This window comes from Mirounga angustirostris, unplaced genomic scaffold (assembly GCF_029215605.1).
Source record: "Mirounga angustirostris isolate CCGP_5_RB_7025 unplaced genomic scaffold, mMirAng1.0.hap1 SCAF_6, whole genome shotgun sequence".
In the NCBI taxonomy this organism is placed as follows: domain Eukaryota; kingdom Metazoa; phylum Chordata; class Mammalia; order Carnivora; family Phocidae; genus Mirounga; species Mirounga angustirostris.
Window position 1 is genome coordinate 136,931,674 of NW_026991714.1, and position 19,063 is coordinate 136,950,736.

Genomic DNA, 19,063 nt, shown 5'->3' on the forward strand with positions numbered 1-19,063 from the left:
TAGATCACACCCGTCAGAATGGCTAGCATCAAAATCACAAGAAACAAGTGTTTCAAGGATGTGGAGAAAAAGGAACCCTCTTGTACCACTGGTGGGAATGCAAACTGGTGCAGCCAATGTGGAAAACAGTATGGAGGTTCCTCAAAAAATTAAACATAGAACTACCCTACAATCCCATAATCATACTACTGGGTATTTACCCAAAAAATACAAAACACTAATTCAAAGGGATACATGCACTCCATGTTTACTGCAGCATCATTTACATCAGCCAAAGTATGGAAGCAGCCCAAGTATCTACCAACAGATGAATGGATAAAGAAGATGTGCAGGAAAATGCCACATTAGCAAGACCAATCAGACGGACACAAGGGATGAAAGCTACTCACCACACCCACTCTACCATGTTTCCTACAGTGCTTTAAATAGTAGCAAAAAATTCCTAATTGATTCCAAAAGCCCGTATCTAAAAGCAAAAGACTTGGAAGTGAAGAAGACGTTTGGGAAGGCAGTCCTCTTACCAGCTGTTCGCCATTGTAGTGACCTTCAATAATTCGATCATAGGAGATTCCAACAGGTATTATCAAGATGTCTGGGATGGTATTAGTAGACAAAGTATCTACCACAACTGACAAAAGTCCTGCCCGAGCACAGGAGGTTTTTCCACTCCTAGAGCGTGTACCTTCCAGAAAAATCTCTAAGAACTGCTGCTGTCGAAGTAGTTCAACTATATGCTGGAATATAAGGAGAATGTAAACCATGAATTCAAGACTACCCAACTTAGAATAAGCTCAGCAAAGTTAAATCTTAAAATAAACAAACAAAAACCTGTAACTTCACTACTGACAAAATATTTTACTCACAGGAGCAAGCCAGCTCCGCCGATGCTGTATTTTGGTGATAACAGAAATAATCATCAACCCCCATACCCAGACAATAACCACTTAAATAATTACATAGACAACAATTTTTTTTTTTTTTAAATCTCAGTCAAGCCTGTTTTTCCTTCTACTGTGATAACTACTATAAGGGCTTTAAGGGTGATGAGAGAGCGTACATACCCCATGGAGCAAAGCTCTATAGAGAATATCCTTCCGTCCATCTGGCGTTTCATCCAGCCTCCGACGTATGAAAAAGCCCCCAAGCTTATGGATCAAGGTACTATAAATTGAAGAATGCATCTGTTATTTATAAATAAAAATGTAACAATATTAAATTCCAAGTTACTTCAAAACATATGCCATAGGAATATAAACCACGTGTTGTTTGAGCTGTTGACAGTGAAAATGTGGATATTTTTCCATTTTCCATGTTACTGACGTGTTTCAGTCATTTGCATCATTTGTCAGCCTTTAGAATATCACTTCGTGTACTGAAGCTCTACTAACCTACTAACATCTGTTCCAAACCAAAAGAAGTTTGTACAATATATTACCCTGCAAAGGTAATGTTACAGATTTTAAGAGGATGATGAAATACTGCTAAATTTGAAAACTGTCAAGGATCTCAGGACACTGACTATTAGACATCCTGAAATCTGCCTTTGGCACATTTATTACAAAATGAATGTGATGTTACAAAAGCTCCTTTGGGGAAATTTCCTCAAGAAAGTACTGCTTTAGGTGAGCAGTGTCTCTGTAAGACAAGGGTAATTTTATCAAACCAAAACCAAGTATAACCATTTTCCCAAAACATGAAACAAAAATGTGCTTTATGTACACTTACACGGGGATAAAACGATTCTTTTCTCAACCCCATGGTTCTTTCTATGACACTGATAGATTTTGATACTGTGATGAAATTTTATAATATTTAAGGCAATTTTTCCAAATTCAGAGCCTCCTCCTCTTCTTTTCAAATAGAGTGATATTAATATCATATCAATATATATTTTCACTATCTTCTTTCACTCCCTGAGAGCAAAACTATGGAAAAGTTCATAATGAATGAGATGAACCTCCCAGAGAAACCACCCACCCTGAAAAGTGGTTTGTGAACTGGCAGACTGGCGTGTAACAGAAGAAAGCTGCCAATAAACAGGCCAGGTCATCGACTGTCATGTCTGAAGGAAGGATGAGCTAAGCAACGCCTGGCACAGAGTTCACGAAAAGCAAAGTTGGATTATGAGAAATTATAAATTTTTAACACGCATTTCGATGAGATCCTTCCAGGAGCACCTGCAAGCTGAGAACCTGGAGGGAATGAGTACAGGAGTTATTCTGATGACAGGAAAGGCAAACTATTATGGGGCAGGGCCCCCCTAAAGCCCAAAGGGAACAGTTCTCTTAGCTCTAAGTCTGTGCCTGCTACCAACTTTCTGGTGACTTTCTAATGCAACTTCCCAGTTTTCCCAGTACTGGGAAGAGGTTCCCAGGAGAGTAAACACAGAAATTCTAGTCCCTAGAGAAGCATGTCTGCCCCGCAGGGGTGTATCGCATCGCATTATAGCTGTTTGTTTATATTCCCCAGTAGATTATGAACTATTTGAAGGCAAGGACTATGTAACTTCTTCACTCTTGTCTATAGCATAGCTGGGTAAGTATCAGTGACTACACAAATGAATGGCCTCCCTTCAGCTATTCCCATGAGTCCGGTTAGCCACAGAACTCTGAGCCAATGGATTAGGAAGGAGCTCCTTGGACTGTGAGGCTGAGGATCAGACTTCACAGCACACGAAGGTTATCACGGCTACTTTGTGAGCCCTTACGTGCACAACCCGCCACTCCACTTGCTCTCCAGTTACTGTAAATCCATCCTCCTCATACTCCCTACTGCTCGGAGCTGATGTCACAAATGCTCTCTGCTTTGAAATTTGAACCTGCAATGTCCCCAACCGACTAAACCTACTCCTCACCCATTCCCCATTGGTGATCAGCTCCACTATCTATCCAGTTCCCTGGTGGTAAATATCTGGGAGTCTTCCTCCCACAACTCCCCCTCTCTGGACTAGCATTTCATCTTATAAATTCACCTTACTAATACGTTTCCACTCTCTGCCTTCCTCACCAAGAGCACCACTACAAATTTTAATTTAAGCCTTCATTATCTTTTGCCTGACTACTGTAATAGAGTCAGAATTGTTCTAACACCCTGTAATCCAGAATGACTTTTCAAAATGCAAATCTGACCACTTTTCAACTACAGGATACACTCTAAACTCTTGGCTTAAAAACTGTTCTGATCTAGCTCTCCCTATGCAATGACCACTTCTGGCCTCTGATCCTTCCCACTGCATCCTGCATTCTAACCCTACTGAATCGTCTGCCGTTTAGTGGCTGTACCATGCATTTGAGCCTCTTGGCCTCTTCACATACTATTTCCTCTGAATGGAGTGCACTGCCTTCTCCTGAAAAACCTCTAAAATATACTTTTTGTGTCATATTATAATTATTATGTGTTTCTAGCACTACTAAATTATCAGGTCAAAGGTAACAGGTATGGTTCTTCTTACTTTATACCATCACCGCGACCCATATCCCCACCCCCACCTTCCCTACTCCCAAACCTGATACAATAATTTGCTATCTCATCTTTCTAATTGCTTTTTAGCCATTTGATAAATATTGCCCATGAAGTTGAGGTATTCACAGTTCACCAAGTATCCCACATAAAACAGAAATAACAGTGATAGTCTTAATGCCTTCTTGTACCTTTCAGATTTTCCACAATAAACATGCATTACTTGTATAATGAAAGCAAAAAAGCTGATGTCATCTCTACAATAACATGTTTCAAAATGTACAATGAAAACACCAAAAATTCAAAATATAATCTTTTCCATACCTTAAATTTCAAAATAAGTTGGTCTTACCTGAAGATGGGAATGTTCAGATTGTTGCCTGAAGCAATGTACGGTGCTTTGATGTTATGGCAGAAGAGAATGAAGGTCAGCAGGAGATAGTCAATATGTGATCTGTGAACTGGTAGAAATATAAGTGGCAAATTCATCTAGTAAAAGAAAAAATGCCAAATTTAAAATTCAAATGTGAATTTCAATCACAATTCACAACTTCATATTTGGTTAGAATCACTCAAACGCTGGCTGATCAATGACTCATTCTTTAAAAACATTTTCCAGTAATACGAACTTCTTCCAATTTAACACTTCCTTAGCTGAAAACAACCACCACCACCACAATTAAAAAAAAAAAAAAAAGAGTTGGGGAAGGAGAAGTGCAACTGAGAATTCACATGGACTTTATGTATCTTCTGAAAGTCAGTCCTGATCATGTCAAAAGAGCAGAGTAAACCCCAAGCTTGGTTTGGCTTGAAATCATGGGAAGTCACTTACTAGCCATGACTGGGAAATCTTTATCTGTGCTTTTATTTTGTCACTTACAAATATGGATTGTTCGATCTAATTTCAGAGCTGTTGCAAGGTAACTTACAAAAGGAATCCAGCACATTACTGATAGGTCCTCCTTTACTCACCCCTCCCCAAATGCACAGCTGCTGTGCTCATGTCACATGGGGGAAATCTTCCAAATGGGTTGGATGCACACAGCACACAAGAGAACATTTCCATACAAAAGAACTCTAAAATCACTCCACAAACATGGGGACCACAGAATGACAGATCACACAAAATTCTTGCCTCAGTTGCAGCTTTAACCATCTCAAGTTGGCCTTTGTGAATCTGAATATTCCAAAAGAAGCTGTTGAACAGTTTGAGCAACACCCATCCCGTCAGTCTAAAAGGAGGAAAAAAAAAAAAGAAATTCAAATGTATATACATACGTTTAGAGAGAGTTGACTTTTGTCTACTTAAGTTTCTGAACCTACAACCGAAAAGTACTTGTAAGTGACTTAGTATGTGTATGTCTGTACCTGAACTACTGAATTAAAGAGCTGACTTTTACATGCACACTTATAGATACATGTATTTATTATAGACTAAAATCTTACATTTCTATTTATCTATTTATTACAGACTAAAATCTTACATTTCACTCAAATAGCACACTTTACACTTCAGAAGCAAATCATTGACGGAATATTTAGGTGAGCAGAAAGCTGTATAAAACCACTCCCTTTAAGATATGGATATGTGAAACCCAGCTTACAAGTCTAGAGATAAGTCAGCAGTCATGTAAGGGCTACTATCGATTAACAAAGATTAAGGCACCTTAAAGCCTACCACAGGGCTACTTTCCATGGAAGTTGAATAAGAATATAAGGAGTTTTGGGCACCTGGGTGGCTCAGTTGGTTAAGCATCTGCCTTCAGCTCAGGTCATGATCACAGGGTCCTGGGATCGAGTCCCACATGGGATCGAGTCCCTCATCGGGCTCCCTGCTCAGCAGGGAGTCTGCTTCCCCCTCTACCCTTCCCCCCTGCTCATGATCTCTCAAATAAATAAAATCTTAAAAAATAAAAAATAAATAAAATAAAAAGGAGTTTTAAAAACAGAATATGTCCAAACTTCCTCTGGACCAAAACCATTGTGCTAGGAGAGTCTAATGGTTCAGTCCCTATTTGCTCAAAATAGGATGGCTCTCACTGAAAACTTTGTGCTTTGCCTCCTAATACCTGATCATTGTTGGTGAGACAGTGGCAACCATTTCTTGAAGGATCCTTTTGGCTTTCTTTTTCACTTTATTGATGGCTTTTGATTGCTGCTGAGCAGAACCATCAGGGTTTAATTCAGCAGCCACTTCCGCAATTGCCTCTTGCACTCTGGAAAACCAAAAGACAATGTAACTGGTTCTATGCTACATTCTGCATTCAGTATTTTCTAAATCATAGCTATAAGTCACAAAACAAAATGTATCTTCTTAAAATGTGATTAACATGAAAATAAGCTCAAATTAGATATGTTTTATCTGGCTGCCTAATAAATATTAAGGATATTATATTCCTAAATCAGTGAATCCCTGAGGAATCTGGAAGGCAGCTTTAAGAATTTAACTCAAATTCACTGGGTAACAGCTACAGGAATTTGAATGTTCCAGGTATGTTGCGCGGGATACAAAGTTACACTCTAGCAGAGGGGAGAGAAAGAAAGGTTATCGCTTTAGGCATATAACTCAGAGGTATCCAAAGCCCACTGCCAAAGTAATGTGTGATTTTTCTTTTAAAGACCTAATTTATTACTCATTTACATAGTGACTTTATTAGTAGAACTACATGTAAAACTCCCTAGGAGGGATCAGAGAGGGGCATAAATATTTACAAGTGTTTTCCACATCAACCCAGTAATTTAAGAAAGCTCAAGATTAAAACAACACAGAGCAATAAGCAGTGAAGTAAGAGGTAAGATTTAATCCAGTTTTGTAAATTTTCCATGTGACTCAGGGAAGAACACATGAGGTTAAACCTCCTTAAATCATGTTTAATATCGTAGTTATGAGTCAAAACCTCTGGATGGAATGAAACATACTTGAAGGTTTTTACCTAGAAAACAGAATATACAATAACCCAAAGGAGTTTCAAATAATTACGTTTTCTCCCAGTTGCTACTGATTTTAGACTAGTACACAGCAAAACCGCATATAACCCCAAAATTCATTAATACAAAAGTCCAATTCCACAGGTTGCTGATGCACCTTAGGCCATTCCTTTAATACCTTTATTTCAATCTGGCCAGGAATGTTTTTACAAGTAATTGAGAAGATAATTAAATCTCCATTATCAACTATTTATTCATTCATTATTTATTGAGTACCTACTCCGTGCCACCACCGTTCGGTCCTTAACAACCACACTACAGGGTTTCTAAGCAGTCTTTCAAACCACTCTGGTCTCTGGCTCCCCAAATCCAGATAAAGGTCTACCATGGTGACACCAAATAAGGTGGATCAGAGACCAACCTTCATGCAAACTCTCATATTCTAACACCTAAACTTGAGAATGATTTATTTCCCCACTCCATCTGAGTTCCAGTCAGTCTCTCCCATTTGTAAGTAAGCTCTTCTGAGAGCAAGGACAGAATCTTATTCTCTTAAAATTTCTAGTAAGGATTTCCTAGCACAAGAATTTGTGCCTAGGTACTCAAAAACTGACAGAAATATCAAATGTGTTTCCCTTTGGCTATAATGATAAGAAACACAATGTCCCAAACATTCGTATTACAGAAAACTTAACAGAGAACTGGAAATATGTTCATCTCTGAATTCCGACTCTCCTTTCACATATTAGAAACCCATTCGATTGTTAATGCATAAAACAAGACTGCTATTCCCAAAACCATCTGTTCTCCTACTTTTCCTCGTTTTCCTTTGAAGTTTAACATTTAACATTTGGAAATGGAAATCCCTCTTGAGACAGAGTCCCAGAGAAAGTAAAGGTTAATAAAGGCAGGCAATTCCTACCCCACTTCCCCCCTCAACCCCCCACCTCTTCCCTTTATAACAGCATCCCCACCCTTACCTACTGCTGTTCAGTACATTTTCAGCCACATTGGTGGCAAACATGCCTTTATGGACATCTCGCTCTTGAACAAAAAGCACGTAAGAAAGACGTCTTGCAAGCCATCCTCTGTGCCTGCAACGTGAAAAGGACTTAGCAGAGAAGTAGTCTAGGAACATCTACAACAAATTGCTTGACTTGTACAGTAGTGTCCTGCTATAAAAACAAAGCCTTGTTTCATCTATTCCTGAAATTTGGTGTTCTCCTTTAGCAAATTCTCCTTAGTAGTTCAGGAAGATCTATGCAATTTCATTCCTGATTTCTCTCGTGTACACTCAACTAAAATTTAAACTTGGAATTTGTGTACTAAAATGCTTGAATGGTGTTACTCTGCCAATAATAAATCAAATATAAAAACAAAAGAAATAAAGTCTTACTTTATTAATACATTTTTTAAAAGCAAGTATGTTGAATGCTATATATATATGTAACTTATAGCTATGAGCTATAAAGAGATAATTCAGAAGTCTTTTCCACATGAAGGGCTAATTTTTTATTAAAGGTAATTTTTTTTTTTTATCTAAGGTAATCACTGACTCTGACAAAGCTGATTAGTTGACAGAAGTCAAGGATAACTAAAGCATGGTCTAAACATTTGTACACTGGGCTTATGAAGCCAGAAGTTCTTACCTTTCCCCCGCCCCCAACATTTGACATATCTAAGGGATAGGACGTATTCCCATTGCTGTTGGTAACTACATGTTACTTATATAGGGGCTTGGGACAGAGACCTCAGAATAACAATGTTACAAACCTTCATATGCAATGATTTGAAACCATTTGTAATGATTATTTAATGCCTCATTATCATTTCACCCATAAAGACACTCAAATAGACAGATTTCAAATATAAATTCATGAATTCTGAAAAGCTCTCAGTTAAGGAAAAGTAACTGGAGGAAGAATTGTTGATGAATCATTTGTTCCTTCATCTCTTTTCCTGACATTCTCTTTTTCTACCTCCTTTCCTTTGTCTCAATTCTCTGCAAACTTGACCCACTATGTTAAGTGTTTAATTCTAAATTCTTCCTTGAGCGAACACTTTCACAATTGTTACTGGAATGTGCAAAGTCCCAGCTCTTGATGAAATCCTTCTGTAATGGATTGAAAGCGGTGTGTGTCTGTGTGTGTGTGTGTGTGTGTGTGTGTGCTTAAAAGTGTCTAGGCTTGGGGCGTCTGGGTGGCTCAGTCGTTTAGCGGCTGCCTTCGGCTCAGGTCATGATCCCAGGGTCCTGGGATCAAGCCCCGCATCAGGTTCCTTGCTCGGCGGGAAGCCTGCTTCTCCCTCTCCCGCTCCCCCTGCTTGTGTTCCCTCTCTCGCTGTGTCTCTCTCTGTCAAATAAATAAATAAAATCTTAAAAAAAAAAAAGTGTCTAGGCTTTGCTTCATGTAACACACAGAGAAGTGAAGTAGCCAGCTCAACTTCACAGGCAGGTCATCACACGGACTGGTTACAAATCACCTAGTCAGTACAGTGTAGGTTTTTTTTTTCTTCAATGCTTTCAACTGGGGACAACAAATGAATCCTTTGGCTTTATACATAAAATGGCTACTTACATAAACAAGAGACTCTATGAGATCCCTCAGGATCTTAAGTCAAAAAAGGGAGAAAAAATATCAGGGGGCAGAATTGCTCCTCTCTCCTTTAAATTTAAAAGAGAGAGGGGGGGAGGGAGAAGGGTAGCATGGGATTGGGAAAAAATACGTCCCTTGACTTTGGTTCTATTAAAAAAAAAAAAAAAAAACACTTTTATATGCAGGTATTGTCATGCTCACTTACTATCTCATCACCAATATATGATCAGTAACATCAGAAAGCCTTCAAATTTACATATTTGACTTCCTGGATCAATTTTCACAGAATTTCAAGCATGTCTCATCACCTGAACCTACTGCTGACCTATTCCAGGCATTTACTCTTAGAACTAAGTAGAAGGACTGGCAGCGTTTTTGGCTGCCATTCTCTCCTGCCTCACAGACATTCACACAACCTCCCCTCCCCCCTCCCTTATCCCCTAGCCTAGATTCACACAAAACAAAGCCTCTTTTCTCTCACTGGGATGCCTAACAGCCCATCCCCAAGTGCCTGACGTCTGGAAGAATTCTAAAGAAAGTCTTAAGCTAGTAATAAAATGAAAGAACATTTGCTCGATACAGGAACACATCTTCTAAAACTCCACAGATTAGGTTGATTTCAATTTTTAAGCATAAAATAATAATAAATCATAAGACATTCAAACTTACCCTTTCCTCAGACAAATCTTTATCATGTTTTGGCACACTTCAGATATAAAATCAATGTGCAAATAAAAAGAGAAAGCTATAAGTGATATCTACATTCTCATGAAATAGTTACTATATAATTACATAGTGGTAATAGTAACCAGTCTCTCAGGGGGCTGTGCTACTTCCAATTTTTAGGTCAGGCCTCTTGTGTCAGAAGCTCAATTCTATTAATTCTCAAAAAGACGAAGAAATTCCTCTTAGAGTATATCCCTTGATTATTATAGTTTTTCTTTTGAGACGTATTAGAAATAAAAGAAATTTCTTTTTACCTTGTGTGAGTTTCATTGATATAAATAACATTCCGCAAACCCAAAGATGGGATACTGGAGTTGAAAAATTTATCCTACATGAAACAAAATAAATGTAGACATAAGTATACAACTGGGTGGCTGGTGAAGGACTCACATTACTACCTTTTTTTTTTTAAAAATTTATTTATTTTAGAGAGAGAGAGCACAAGCTGGGGGGAGAAGCAGGGGGAGAGGCAGAGGGAGAGGGAGAAGGAGATTCCCCACTGAGCAGGGAGCCTACCTTAGGCTCGATCTCAAGACCCTGAGATCATGACCTGAGCTAAAGGCAGACACTTAACCGACTGAGCCACCCAGGCGTCCCACATTACTACTTCTTGATAACTTTTATAACTCAAGTATAAAGTTAAGCACTGCTTCAAAAATCTAAGTGATGAAGAAAAATGTTTTATTGAAAAGTACTTTTTAGTCTTCAAAGAAGGTCACAAACTCAGAATTGAGGCTTACCACATTGCAGAGGAAACTGTGCCTCCCTTTCCTGCCTCACTCCCTACCTCCAACCCAAAAGAGTTGAAGCTACTGAGAGCTTATTAAATCATGGGACAGGAATATTGGAGATTTCAGTATTCCCCAAATGCAAAAATACCATGCTAAGTACCATGTAGTTATCATTAGATTATTAAATCCGGCAATAATCCTGACACAATAATTATTGTCCCCATTTTACAGATAGGAAAACTGAGGCTGATGGAGGTTCTAATATTCAAATTTACATCTTGCTCTGAAGAGTACAGTCCTTATTTCTCTAAAATGACTGTTTACTTAATTGGAAAATGTATGGCTAAAGGTCACTCTCTTTACAGGAAAACTTAAAGGATAACTCAGAGATAGTTCTGGAAAGAGAAAGTCTGTAGCTTTATCAGTGTGGACAAAAAGGTAAACATTCCATAAATAAATGCTGGGAAAGCATAATGTACCTTCAATAGAAGATATAAAAATATTTACTTGGAATCTCTTTAGAGATAAGGAAAACAGGGTATCAGAGAAAGGGTAGCAAAAATCAAAAAATTACTATGAAAGTACTGTTTTAAATTATTTTAAATAAACATGCCACGGAAGAACTTTAAGATCAAGTTCAACTCCATCAGGTACTGTATTTAAGCAAAAATCAATTATTTACTATACAACTCATCCATGCCCACCCCAAAACAACCCCCACCACCACCACCAAATAATTTCCTATACTCTCTCCTGACGCCTGGGTGGCTCAGTCGTTTGAGCTTCAGACTCTTGGTTTCAGCTCAGGTCGTGATCTCAGGGTCCTGGGATCAAGCCTCATTGGGCTCTGTGCTCAGCACAGAATCTGCCTGGGACTTTCTCCCCCTCTCCTTCTGCCCCTCCCCCATGTTCGTGCGTGTGTTCACTTTCTCTCTCTCAAATAAATAAATCTTTTTAAAAAAGAATACATTAAAGTCAAGGTATTATTTTGACTTTTTAAGGATCTGAAACTAGAATTAGATGAGATGCCAGTCTAAAAAGAAAAGCCACATGATCATTTGTTTAAATTTTTATTTCTACTGGCCTATTAATCTGAACTGGCCTTACTCCTAGACTATAAATATCATGGTCCTTCAATTCTACCAAATTCCTGCAACAAGGCACTTGTGATTTAAAAGGAACAATATTTATAATTAAGAATATTTAACATAAATTGCTTGGGTCCCACACAAATCTTTCCCAAGTTAGTGAATCCCTTTACACCAGACTCAGAATTCTACTTCCTGCTAAGCCAACCCTGAGTAGAAAATTCACACAGCACAGTCAGCTACCCACACAGGTCATAAGCAATGTCTATAAATGAAAGGCACTCAAAATGGCAGAATTTCTGTCCTGATAACTGGCCCATCCCAGAGAGAGTTAACATCCAGCTATACCTTTTAAAAGGTAACTCTATTGCCCAAGAACACAGCCACTTCGATTCTACATTCCTGGGCTAATTCATCCCTCTAGCAAATTACCAACAAAAGCTTGCCTTTCATCCAACTGACTCTTTTCAAATACTACACTGTAATGTGAAAGATTTTGCATGACATGTGTTTGCTTCACCAAAATACAAACAAACCCACACATACTCTATTTAAAATCTTCAGCCTAACATTTTATTTTTTAAAGATTTTATTTATTTATTTGAGAGAGAGAGAGAGAGTACGTGTGCACGTGTGCTTGAGCAAGCAGGAGCAGGGGGAGAGGGGCAGAGGGAGAGGGAGAAGCAGACTTGACTCAGGACTTGATTCCAGGACCCTGAGGTCACCACCTGAGTTAAAGGCAGAGGTTTAACTGACTCAGCCACACGGGCACCCCTTATTTTATGTTTTAAAAAGATTTTATTTATTTATTTATTGGGGGGGGTAAAGAGAGAAAGAGAAAATCTCAAGCAGACTCCATGCTGAGCACAGAGCCCAATGCACAGCTCCATCTCACAACCCTGAGATCATGACCTGAGCAGAAATCAGGAGTCGGACGCCTATCTGACTGAGCCACCCAGGCACCCCAATCCTAACATTTAGTAACCATCCTTCACTATAATAGTCAACAGATACTCACCCTCCCTACCTATCCCCCCCGCAATAGAAACTTAGCAAAAGGAGAGTAGGGTAAAGCCACAGCTTTAAAACTTCACTCTGTCCTGCTATCTCTTACACATCTCACTAGGATTTTAACAGTGAGTCAAAAGTTCAATATCTAGAAGTTCTATGAAGGTTCCCATCAACTCTTTAGAATTAAGGAGGGCATGTGATCGATGAGCACTGGGTGTTAAGCAACTAATGAATCACTGAACACTACATCAAAAACTCATGATGTACTATATGTTGGCTAATTGAACTTAAAAAATAAAAAAATAAAAAAAGAAGAGAGATCTAAAAGTAAGATCTACTCTTCCCCTAAAGTCATACTAAACTAAAAAAAGAACCAGGGTGCCTGGGTGGCTCAGTTAAGTGGCTGGCTTCAGCTCAGGTCATGATTCCAGGGTCCTGGGATTGAGCCCTGTGTTGGGCTCCCTGTTCAGCAGGGAGTCTGCTTCTCCCCCTGCCCCTCCCCCTCCTCCTGCTCTCGCTCTCTCAAGTGTGCACCCATTCTCTCTCTCTCAAATAAATAAAATCTTAAAAAAAAACTAAGAAAGAATGAGATTATCACTTAGCATCAACCGTTTGACCAGTATTTACTGAATAAATGAATGGAAAGAAAAACTGAGTCAACACCATTACTTGGAATATTTGGTTTATAAACATGGGCCTAAGTTCTAAAAATGAATTAAGTCCATTAAGACTACCCAATAATAAAATTCACACAAAGTTGGAATTTCACTGTTTATTAAAGGTCAACAAGCATTAACATTCTTACCCAGCTCTGGGGAGTACAGGAATAACAACATCTTCCAACAAATGGCCTTTTCCGGCTCATTAGGCTTTCTTTCCATTTTAAGGTTGCAGATCTGAAGACAGTAGGTCTGAAACCACACTCACCCTAAAAAACGTTAATGGAAAAAAAAAAGTGTCTGAATGGCAGGAGAACTGTATTTGTCCACTTGATCTCTAAAACTAAGGTATTTCAGATAGAGGAGAAACCTAGACTTAGGTTTCTTTTGGTAGTGTAAGTTTCTCAGAGTGATTTTCCTTTATGGTACTCCCCTCCATCATCAACACTTGGAACAAAACTTGGAACATAAGCAAAATTTGAGCACCTGAGACTAGCAATAACTAGCAAGGACTACCGCACACTCAGAGGTTCAAAAACAGTTTTACAAGGTTAAACAGCCCATGACAGCAGCAGGATGAATAAAACCAGACCCCTGGATCCATATGCTAACAGTTAATCTTATTCCTCTTCAATCACGGACTCCCGCAAAAGCACTACAAAGCCTTACTCAGTAAGCAAGTTGTTATGCACAGCTTAAAATATTTTCCTTTAAATAAAAAACAAGGTAAACTTATGTAACATTCTCTTAACCTGACAACAGAGTTTAAAAGCTGGAATTCTTATCATAGCTGTATGTACTGTCCAATTAGGGTCAAATTCTGCTCCTCTGTTCTAAACATTTTGCTCATTGAGTTCATTAGTTGCTCATAGCCCACTGATACAACATTCTCAAAACGAAGCAAAAAAACCCCAAAACTCCAACATCATTTTTATATAAAGCAGATAGTGTTCAAGAAATATTTTAAACATGCCATGTTATGTCAAAATAGAAAAAAAATACAAGAAAATGCATGTCCTTTGAATTGAGATTCATACTAAAATTTATTTTTATTTTAAAAAAAAACTTTATTTCCATTACAAAATTCATACTTATTATGGAAAATAGATACAGAAAGTATCTTTATAAGTTCACCACCCAAAACAACTCCTAGGTTTTTCTATGCAAAGTATTTTGCTTTTTAACACAATCACTATGCTTAAATATCCCACCCAATTTTTTCTTCCCAATTAACACAAAACCATTAGAATGTTTAAATATTAGGCTCCATAAACATATCTTCTAACAGCTGGAGGCAGTTTCTGTAGCTATTAACCTCTATTTGATACTATGTTTCTTCCAGCTACCTTCATAAACAACATTGAAACAACCATCTTTAGGTTGAATGTTTCTAACCTGTATTAAACTTACCCATTCCTCATTTGCATGCTTACATCGACCAACACTGTATTCTGATGAATTTGGCAAATAAGAAACATCTATTGTGCCAAGGGTCAGTGCAGATTCATCCATGTCACAAGAAGCAACTCCCAAATCATGTGCTATAAAAAATATACATCATTTAAATTAATGACTAATCCAGACAGTAAAGACCAAAACTCAAAATTCTGACCTCGACATTATTTTGCTCCATCATAGGATGTCAAATGAACTACTGGTGGACATCCACCATGTTTAGTCAATGTGTAAAAGCAGACTTTGATGTGTTTAAACTCAACAGCTCTGGTAGACTGTTCTGATTTTTTTTTTTTTAAATCAACATTTGTATCTTTAGATTTCCTGAACAAAATAGCCATGAATGTGCAAGGGTAAATAACAGCTTATTTCAGGTAGGTAACAAAGAATGATTTCATTTGCATTAATAACTGAATAGTTCCTGGGAGGATGAAGGTATGTGTTTATTTAATTAAATAGAAGTTACCTGTATGCGCACAAGTAGATGATTTTTTTTAATTATGTGCTGGGAATTTTTGGTCATACATACTATGCAATATAAAAATAGTGAAGGCAAAGAGGGCACCTCTGAAGTTTCCCACTCAAAGTGAATTAAGCTCTCAATTTTCTTGTGATGCCTTAAATGCAACGATATTTGCACTTTTAATACATTTACAAAGCTCTAAATCAAAACCATACCATCTTGAAATATCTGATTTAAAAATTTTCATCCTTGGCGTGCCTGGGTGGCTCAGTTGTTAAGCAGCTGCCTTCTGCTCAGATCACGGTCCCAGGGTCCTGGGATGGAGCCCCACATCAGGCTCCCTGCTAGGTGGGAAGCCTGCTTCTCCCTCCCCCACTCCCGCTGCTTGTGTTCCCTCTCTCGCGGTGTCTCTCTGTCAAATAAATAAATAAAATCTTTTTTTAAATAAATAAAGTTTTCATCCTTTTCAGTAAGCCTTTTCATACCCTAAGGGAAAATTTCATTAATAGTGAACTGCTAAAAACAAAACAAAACCAAAAAAAAACAGCGATTAACCTAAAATATAAAAACTCCCTAACATAATTCTCAAATTGCTTTAGCTTTTGGCTATTTCTCACCCTGCCTTAAATTACTCCTTTAAAACTCTGAAAGGTCACGTCCAGGGTAACAGTGTTACTCCCCATATGGGTTTGCTGCCATAACTATTATTCTCAGCACAACCATATCGTCCTTAACAATTTAACATGACATCAACCTAACATAATAGGTCATTTGAGAGAATAGTAAAGCAATGCACCTGGCATGAAAGCTCTTCACTATTATGAAATAAATCAGCTATCAGTTTCACATGCAGAATGTAGCTGCAACCGGGGGAGCCCCGTTGCTGCCTGAGAAAAAGAAGCTGCTGCTGGCCCCAGCGACGGGAGTAGTGGAAGGAGAGAGTCCCTTGCCAATAGGAAGTCACGGTTCGCTCCTCCCTCCCTACAGCGTTTATCCAAGGTCAAGAAGTAAAACAAAATCTGGAGGCGCCAAACTATAAGCTGAGGGGAACTAACTCCTTTTTAAAGGGAGAGAGAGAGGAGGATCAGCTCTGAAGCCAAACATACCCAAGTTCGAATCCCCCACTGCTGACTATCTGCGTGTCTTTGAACAAGCTGGTTAACTTCGACGCCTTGGTTTCCCCATCTGGAAAATGGGCATACGATAGATCTCACCTCCTGGGGTTGCTGGGAGGGCTGCACAGTACCTAAAAAGCGCCTGACAGTGTCTGGCACACGATGTGCGCTCAGGCCAATCATTGGTTAAGTGTCATGGGATTGTCCCCAGCACCAGCTGCTCGCAAAGCACCCCAGCTGCCCGAAAGCCAATGCCCCCACGATCCCTTCAGGTGCACAGGCTACCCAGTCCACAGGAACTTCCCTCCTCCCCAGGGGAGCCCATGCCGCAGCCCGGTCTCCCGACCCCCACCCGGCACGAGCCGGGCCCATTCCTCAGCGGGAATCCTGGAGCTCCGGGGAGGTGGACAGCCTGCCGGCGTGGCGCCGGGTCCAGCGGAGCGGGCGACGACGCACCTGTCGCGGCGCTCCGGGCCCGAGCAGCTTCCCGCAGGCGCTCTCGCCCTCGCGGTCCGCACCCCGCAGCTCCGCCGGCTCCGGCTTCCGCTCCTGCAGCCGCCGGCACTTCGAGTCTCGGCCGGAGCTGCCGCAAGGTCGCGTCCCGATGACGCAAACGGCGCCCGCGAGTGAGCGCGGCCTCGGCGAGTCCGCGGCCCCGGGCTGGGCGGGGGGCTGCCGAGGGCTGGGGGGGTGGCGGGCTCCGCGTGCGGATCGGAGCAGAACATGTGCACACCAGGCGGCCCGAGGGGCCAGTAATGGAGCGTGAGCGCCTAATCGAACGGGTACTGCGCCGCGGCGCTGAGTCACGTGAGGGTGTTGTGCGCGCGCGCGTCTGCGCGCTCGTGCACGTGCGCCTGAGGCTGCCTGTGTCAGTTCTGCCCCTGTGCAAGTCTGTGCCCGCGCCGGGCTCTTTGGGGACTGCTCGCTTGGGTTGTGTGGTTCCCGTGTGTATGTGTGGTCTGTCTTACGAGATTTGTAAGAATATGCAGAAATTGTTAGGGTTGGGGGAGGTGGGGATTGGGAATGACCCTGTTGTGTAATTTCTGTAACAGTGGCCGAGTACCTTTTCCTGAATAGAACAAAATGAGCTGAAAGAGAAACAAGGCTTGAAAGAGCCTGAGTCCAAGTTTGCCTCCCTTTAATTCTTCATGGGGCACAAAGAAGTTCTTTCACAATATTTGTCATGCCACTGGCAAAGCAGGTGGTTATCAAGAATATTAGCAATTTGGAAAGCAAAGGATAACCTTTTACATGCACCTTAGCAACCAGCGTGAAGTCTGAACCAGCAGATAGGAATACAAAGATGATTAGGTCATAGTTTAGTCCCTGCTCTCACACCGCTGCCACCAATCCTCATCAGCTCTGCACACATTAACCCTAACCTTCTCATGGAAACACATCTTCCATGTCCTCCCATCAAAAACCATCCAGAGCTCTCCACAGTCCAAATGCCTGAGCCTGGCACATAAGGCCTCCACAGATAGACCTCTACTTTCCCCACTGTTCTCCAGTAGAAGCTCCTACTCCAACCTCTCTGGTGGTCCCTAGTCAAGCCATGGGCTCCCATACTCCTAACTGTGCTCACACCATGTTTTCCTAAATCCTGTAATTCTTTCCTGAACTAGGTCTCCAAGCCTTCCCTATTGTCTCCAGCTCTCAGTAATCACACCCTTCTGTGAAATCTCACAGGTTTACTGTGGCGCCACACCTTGGGTCTTTATCAATATGTGTCATTCTTTCATAACAGTATGAAATCATCATCAATGTCTGTGACTTATCTCAGTCTCTTAGATAATAAAATAACACTATTGTAGTAAACACTCAATAAATACTGTGGAAGCTGAGGAGCAGGAAGAAAAACAAGAATTCCTTTTCTTGAACTTTCTACTTCTAAGTCCATTTCAAAATGCAGAGGTGTCCTACTTTTAAAACAATCCAAAACTGTGGGAGTAGCTATTCATAAAAAAAAAAAAAAAAGACTGAGCTGCTTGAAGTCAAAGGCCCCGCCTTTATTCAACCCCACACACCCCTTTACTCCAAGCACACACCTGAGTACAAAAGGACTGTGCTGACAAGAATGTGATGAATTCTAATCCCAAAACATCATGACATTTTGTGTATAGATTGTTGGTCCCTGACCAAAAAGAAAGAAAAACAAAACAAAACAAAAACAAGGAGAGGAGAAAACAAAGGAAAGTCTCAGGGTTTGAAGTCATTGCTAAAGAGAAAGTGATGAGAAATGAAGCAGAGAGAGTATTGCAGGAATGAAAATGGAAGCCAGAGGGAAAAATCAGATTTTCTTACACAGAGTTTATTTGTAGGCAACTCTTCTGTAACACCCATCGCCCAAGGATGTACTGTACTTGCAGGAGATGTGGATTGCAGTGTAAGGTATTTCAGGTTACATAATGAGAATTCTTTGGGAAACAGTTGACACAGCAATCTGTTTTATCAACAGAACAACAATAATTTATAGTAATCCAGTCTAGCCAGCCAAGATGGAACAACATTGACTGAATTTACTCTCCTACTAAAACAACTAAATAAATTAATTAAATAAATAGGCAGCAATGCGGAACAGTGGTCCATAGGGAGAGCAGACGAATGAGGTGGTTGCCTCCGATTGCCTCTGCTTACTGCCTAAGAGAGCTGCCAGGCAGCAGTGTAGAGAGGGGGATCAAGGAAGAGCTAGACAGACTCCCTGAGTTGAGGAGATAGAACTGGGAGACCGGGAAAGCTGAAACAGTGGGAGCTGGGAGTTGAGTGCTGGAGAGAAGAGAACTATACAGTGAAAGAGGAGCTCTGGAGACCTACAAAAGGCCTTGTTCCAGTCT

General features: G+C 40.3%; 1 protein-coding gene across 4 annotated transcripts in view; it reads right to left on the bottom strand.

Annotated features, from left to right (window-relative positions):
• GPAM (glycerol-3-phosphate acyltransferase, mitochondrial) overlaps nt 1-17,000 on the bottom strand; it is a 34,129-nt gene extending 17,129 nt beyond the window's left edge. Inside the window, exons 1-12 of one of the 4 annotated variants that reach the window (XM_064595273.1) lie at nt 16,686-17,000; nt 16,221-16,299; nt 15,330-15,526; nt 14,607-14,737; nt 13,343-13,465; nt 9,962-10,035; nt 7,368-7,481; nt 5,529-5,675; nt 4,595-4,691; nt 3,812-3,948; nt 1,062-1,161; nt 522-734 (exon numbers count right to left, since the gene is read on the bottom strand). In XM_064595273.1, the coding sequence (XP_064451343.1) occupies nt 522-734; nt 1,062-1,161; nt 3,812-3,948; nt 4,595-4,691; nt 5,529-5,675; nt 7,368-7,481; nt 9,962-10,035; nt 13,343-13,465; nt 14,607-14,708 (1,107 nt within the window). In that variant the 5' untranslated portion in view covers nt 14,709-14,737; nt 15,330-15,526; nt 16,221-16,299; nt 16,686-17,000. The other 3 variants (XM_045878819.3, XM_045878820.3, XM_064595274.1) reach the window with 3 other exon arrangements.
• Nucleotides 17,001-19,063: the final 2,063 nt, after the last annotated feature.